At 65.0% G+C, this 5,462-nt stretch overlaps 1 protein-coding gene across 1 annotated transcript in view; it reads right to left on the bottom strand.

Annotated features, from left to right (window-relative positions):
• The window catches only part of COL7A1 (collagen type VII alpha 1 chain), a 31,390-nt gene that overhangs the window by 10,672 nt on the left and 15,256 nt on the right, over positions 1-5,462 (bottom strand). Inside the window, exons 57-80 of the mRNA XM_027769288.1 lie at positions 5,176-5,202; positions 4,994-5,023; positions 4,800-4,880; positions 4,692-4,727; positions 4,581-4,616; positions 4,421-4,501; positions 4,090-4,125; positions 3,698-3,760; positions 3,570-3,614; positions 2,648-2,683; positions 2,541-2,576; positions 2,341-2,436; positions 2,184-2,219; positions 2,068-2,103; positions 1,716-1,763; positions 1,416-1,451; positions 1,206-1,328; positions 913-1,113; positions 787-822; positions 666-710; positions 506-574; positions 387-431; positions 213-275; positions 17-41 (exon numbers count right to left, since the gene is read on the bottom strand). Coding sequence (XP_027625089.1) covers positions 17-41; positions 213-275; positions 387-431; positions 506-574; positions 666-710; positions 787-822; positions 913-1,113; positions 1,206-1,328; positions 1,416-1,451; positions 1,716-1,763; positions 2,068-2,103; positions 2,184-2,219; positions 2,341-2,436; positions 2,541-2,576; positions 2,648-2,683; positions 3,570-3,614; positions 3,698-3,760; positions 4,090-4,125; positions 4,421-4,501; positions 4,581-4,616; positions 4,692-4,727; positions 4,800-4,880; positions 4,994-5,023; positions 5,176-5,202 — 1,366 coding nt within the window. The remainder of the gene's footprint in view (positions 1-16; positions 42-212; positions 276-386; positions 432-505; positions 575-665; positions 711-786; positions 823-912; positions 1,114-1,205; positions 1,329-1,415; positions 1,452-1,715; positions 1,764-2,067; positions 2,104-2,183; positions 2,220-2,340; positions 2,437-2,540; positions 2,577-2,647; positions 2,684-3,569; positions 3,615-3,697; positions 3,761-4,089; positions 4,126-4,420; positions 4,502-4,580; positions 4,617-4,691; positions 4,728-4,799; positions 4,881-4,993; positions 5,024-5,175; positions 5,203-5,462) is intronic.

Raw genomic sequence — 5,462 nt, 5'->3', positions numbered from 1 at the left:
CCCCCTCCGGCCCCAGCCACACCACGCTCCCCTGGCAGGCCCTGGAGAGAACAGGGTTAAGGACACACTGCCTTCTCCTCCTCTGCCCGCAGTCCCCACTGAGTCAGAGCAGGACATGGACAGCCCCAGCAGTGCAGACTCCAGCCTGCAGGTGGGACCGCGCGCGTAGGGGCGGAGCGGGCTTGTGAGGGGCCTATGAGGCGAGGACTCACCGGGTTGCCGTCAGGGCCCCTCTGTCCAGGCTCTCCCCGGTCTCCCTTGATGCCTGGTACACCCTGCAAACACGTGTCGAGCCCTGAGCCCCGAGCCCCGGATGCTGCCCTGTGCCCTGGCCCGTATGCACACCGCCCAGGTACACCCCCACGCGGTGGGGCGGGAGGCCTCACCCTGTCTCCTTTAGGGCCTCGGTCACCGTCACTGCCTGCCTCTCCCTGTAGGGACGAGATGTCAAGTCAGGTCCTGGTGCAATGGCAGGGGTGGCCCCAGGCTGATCCCACACTCTGACCTTAGTGCCCTTGGGTCCTGGGGGTCCTTGTTCTCCAGGGAGTCTGAGACCTGGCTCATCTACAGCCACCTACACACAAGGTCAGAGGGGAGAGACGTGTCTGTCACAGAGGGTTACGGGGTCAATACCACATGGCCTGGGGCAAAAACGAGGTGGTCACCTTGGGGCCGGGGGGGCCAGGAGGTCCAGGGGGGCCGTCTCTGCCCTGCAGAAGAGAAGAAAATGGGGTGTCTGTCCAGCAGCGCCCCAGGCAGCCCCACCCCGTGGCTGGCCCAGCTCACCTGTTCCCCTCGTTCGCCTTTCTCTCCTCGTTCTCCCTGGAAGCCAATGGCAGGGGGGGGCTCTGCTCATCAGGGCCTCGCCCCTCCCCACCCATTTGCTGGTCCCCCAGCCAGCCCCAGGCTCACCCTCTCTCCTGGCCTTCCTGCCTCCCCGGCACTCCCAGCCGGGCCTGGAAGCCCAGGAATACCGGGCTTTCCAGGCTCCCCAGCAAGGCCGGGAGGTCCAGGGGTGCCCCTCTCTCCAAGGGCCAGGCCAGGCGGCCCCTGAGGGCCAGGGTCTCCACGATCTCCCTTCAGTCCACGTTCTCCAGGAAAGCCGATGGGACCCTGCGGGGTGGAAGGCATACTGGCAGCTGCACAAGGGCACCCTCCCTGGGTGCCTCCCTGGTGCCACCACCCCACTGGGTGCCACCACTCACCTCCTTGCCTGGGGGACCGCGCTCGCCCAGGTCCCCCTTGGGCCCCCGCCGCCGCTCGGGCAGAGGCAGGAGGCCGCCCGAGCTCTCGTCCCAGGTCTCCACAATCTCCCGCAGGGCAGACGTCTGGGAGATGGTGAGAGGTCAGGGCGACGGCCCAGAATGCACGGGCGTCCCCAGGCCCACCCACCACCCAGCCACTAAACAACCGACCTTGATGCCGACAGAGTCCAGCAGCCGCTCCACGTTCTAGGCACACAGGGCTGGGTGAGGGGCTGCCCCCGCAGGAGCCCAGCTCCTGCTCACAGAGGGACCTCCACACCCTCTTCCCCAGAGTCCTCGCAGGCCCCTGGTTGGGAGCCCCTCCCCGGCAGGTCCCCATTGCCCAGGTTCCCCTAAGGGTAGCTGCAGGAGGCGCTGTGGGGCAGGGGTTGTGTGGAGCTTGGGCTGGGGAGAGAGGAGGCCCCTAAGGGCCTGCAGTCAGAGCCAGGGTCTGGCCCAGGGCTGGCTCACCGGTGCACTCCCTGGTTCTCCTCTCAGGCCACGCTCCCCAGGGAGGCCCTGGAGGGATCAAGAGACAAGCTACCAGGTCCAGCTTGTGGAGGCCATAAGTGTGCATATGTGGGGCGTATATGTGCACATGAGGGGTATGTGTGTGCATATGCATACACATGTGGGTGTGTGCACATATGGGCGTATATGTGCATATATACATTCATGTGTGCACACATAGGCACATGTGGGTGTGTGCGGGGCACTGTGTGTGTGCATGTGTGGAGCATGTGGGCATGTGTGTGCACGTGTAGCCATGTGTGCATGTGTGGGTGCCGTGGCTGCCTAAGCATGAGGAAAGGTGGGGGCTCACCTGTTCCCCCTTGGATCCAGTCTCCCCACGGTCACCCTGAGAACAGAGGATTGGGTGGGGAAACATTCCTCAGGCCTGGTCACCCCTTGGCCACACCCATGCAGCAAAGCACTCACCTTAGGGCCCACACTTCCTGGGACACCAGGAAAACCCTGAAACACGACAGAATACAAGGGGTCGTGCAGGCCTGTGGCTTGTCAGGATGGGACCCCAGGGGCACACGATGGCTCCGTCACTCCCCTGGAGTGTCCCAGAGCCAGCCTGCACACTCACCTGGCCAGGGGGGCCGACCTGTCCTGGGAGGCCCGGAGGGCCCTGGGGGCCAGGGCTACCAGGAGCTCCGCGCTCTCCCTTGGGGCCATCGGGACCCTGTGGAGGATGCAGCCAGTGGCCAGCGTCAGGACCCTGGGACCCCGGAAAGGGGCAGAGCCACGTCTCACAGACTAGGGTTGGGGGCCTGAGGTTTCACTCACCTCTCTCCCAGGGGCGCCTGAGTCTCCCTTCTCTCCCTAGAGAAGACAAGAGTGGTTCAGACACTGCCCCAACCTGAGGCCCAAGCGGACCCCGAAACGAGCCTCACCTTCCTCCCGTCCTCTCCAGGGTCTCCAGCTTCTCCCTGTGGGCAAACGACTCCCATCAGCCTGGAAGGTGAGGGTGTCTGCCACGCACCCATGGCACCTTTCAGGTGACAATGACTGCGTGTCCTGCATCTCTGTGGTCTGTGACAGGAGTGAGCCACTGCACGCCCAGGGTGTCCAGTACCAGCCCGACACCTGCCCACACCTCCTGCCTCTGCGTCTCCGGGCCAGTGAGCGCCCACATCCTGGGGGTGTGCCCACATGTGTTTCACAGGTGCCCCCGTGTGGCTGTGTGTCCAGGGGTCTCCGTCTGTCTGTACATCTTGGCCCAGGTCTGAACATGGTCGTGGGCCTACACATGTATGCACAGGGGCCTTGAGCTGTGGGTGCTGGCATCTGTGTGCATAGCAGTGTGTGGGGACAACTTGCACACGAATGTGCATGCCGGTGTGTCCCGGCCTGTGTCCCACGGCAGAGGCATGGCCGTGTGTGTCTTACCACGTCTCAACACGGATGCACATGCCATCCTGGAGCCAGGTCTGGGCACCTTTCTGAGTCTGAGTGGAAGGGTCTCTGTCATACGTCCCCAAGTGTGCCTGCCTCTGGACCCGGGCCGTAGCTCGGGGTTATCTCGGCATGTGTCAGCCCCTGTAGACACAGGCTGGTGCCTCAGTGCAGCTCGCTCCGTGCCCAAGGCTGTCTGCGTGTGCACACCGGCCATGCTTAGGGTGAACATGCATGCCTGGCCCAGTGCCAAGAGCTGGCTCAGGTCTGCACGTGTCCGAGTGTTTCCTGTGCCTGCACATCTGGGCTGTGTGCGCGTGTGTGTATGTGCGTATGTGTACGTGTGCGTGTGTGCGTGCATGTGTGTGCGTGTGCTGCCGTTGCTCGGCACGTTTGCCACGGTGGCCTGGACGCACTCACGTTTTTCCCATTCAGGCCGGGTTTGCCGTCTTCTCCCGGCTTTCCCTGTGGGAGTGGATCACTGGTCAGACGTGGGGGCTGGGGTGAGGCCAGTCAGGGCAAGAGGAGGCATGAAAGCCTGGACTTACTGGTGTTCCAGGGGGGCCCGGGGGACCGGAGGGCCCGTGTTCTCCTCGGAGGCCTGGAAGCCCCTAGAAAAAGTCTTGGCTGGGACTGAGAAAGCCTCTGAGCCACCCCCAGGGCACACCCACTAAGGGCCTTTGTGTGGACACCCCCAGGATCAGGAGACACCGACAGCCCTGGAGGCACAGACCCCACGGGTTAGGGGGGCCCTGCTGTGATTCCCAAGGAGAACCCCCAGAACTTGAGAGGCCTACTGAGACCACCAAGGCAAAGGTCAGAAAGGGGAAGTCCACTAAAGTTGCCTGCCAAGGACCCCTCCCAAAGTCGGGCTGACCACCCCCTCTCGCTGAGGGTGCGACTGGGGTCCTGGGGGCCCCGCAGCAGCTCCCCAACTTACATCTCTGCCCGGCTCCCCGGCTTTGCCTGCAGCACCCTGAGGACAGATTCAGAGTCACGACCTTATCGTGGCCACGGGGTCACGGCATGCTCTCTGGGGGCCGCTAACCCATGAACCGTGGCCTACAAGGCAGCAGTTGTGGGGGGACCCAGGCCAGGCTCGGAGCGGCCCTGATGGAGCTGAGCCCACCTACATGAGGCTGGGGTCCAGGGCTGGGCACGGCCACACTCACGCTCAGCCTGGGGGACCCAGGGCTCTGAGGGGGGGCACGGCCACACTCACGCTCAGCCTGGGGGGGCCTGGGGCTCTGGGGGGGCATGGCCACACTCACACTCAGCCCGGGGGGGCCCGGGGCTCCTGGTTTGCCGTCCAGACCGCTCCGGCCATCCAGCCCAGGAGGGCCCCGGTCACCCTGAGGAGACAGAGGTCAGAGGCCTCGAGGGCTGTGTGTGCTCAGAACCCAGGCGCACCTGAGACATCCACACCCTCACCTTCTCTCCTGCCGGGCCCCGGACACCTGGGTCCCCCTGCAGGGAACAAGCTCAGATAAGAGGTGGAGACAAGACAGGAGGTCGGCTGATGGGGTAACATGCGTGGCTCACCTGCGGGCCTGGGGGCCCCCGCAGCCCGTCGATGCCCTGCGGGTAGGGAAGGGAGGAGTCAGAGCAGGCTGCCCAGGGCCCGTACCCGCCAGGGCCAGCCACACTCACCCTCTCCCCAGAGGCTCCAGGTGGGCCGGGGTCACCCTTGGGTCCTCGGGGACCCTCCTGTCCGCGGTCCCCAGGCTCTCCCTATGACAGAGACAACCTTGCTGGGGGCACGACCTTGAGTCATGAGGCATGCCTGGGGCGAGGGGCAGGGGGTCCTTGCCCAGACCCGGCTGCATGCCACCCAGGCCCGGTACCTTCTCTCTGGCTCCAAGGCCTGTGTCCACCTACGAGGGGAATGGTCAGAGAATGGGTCAGTCAGGGGAAGGGGACCATGGGACCAGGTGGCACTGGGGACATTGGGGGAAGTGGGAGGGATGAGGGACCAGCAAGGGTAGGCAGGGAGGGTGACAGAGACCAGAACCAGCTCAACTCTTACCGACCGTCCAGGGAGTCCCGGGGGGCCCTGGGAAAGGGAACGATCAGTCCACGGGAGCCCCATGGCTTAGGTCTGCCCACTTCCACGCCCAGCTCTGTCTCGAATCCCCTGCTGCACCCAATGCCCACGTTGGAGGGCTGGCCAGGTCTGGGTGTACCAAGGGTGCTCCTCACAGCCCTCCAGGCCCCACCACCCTGAGCACTGGAACAGCCCCCCCCCCGGGCCAGGAGCACAGCCCTACTCACAGGCTCCCCTCGGTCGCCCCTTGGTCCAGACCGTCCCGGGGT

This window comes from Tupaia chinensis, unplaced genomic scaffold (assembly GCF_000334495.1).
Source record: "Tupaia chinensis unplaced genomic scaffold, TupChi_1.0 Scaffold149184_1, whole genome shotgun sequence".
Classification (NCBI taxonomy): domain Eukaryota; kingdom Metazoa; phylum Chordata; class Mammalia; order Scandentia; family Tupaiidae; genus Tupaia; species Tupaia belangeri.
Note: the sequence above shows the minus strand (reverse complement) of the source record. Positions and strands in the feature narration are given on the sequence as shown.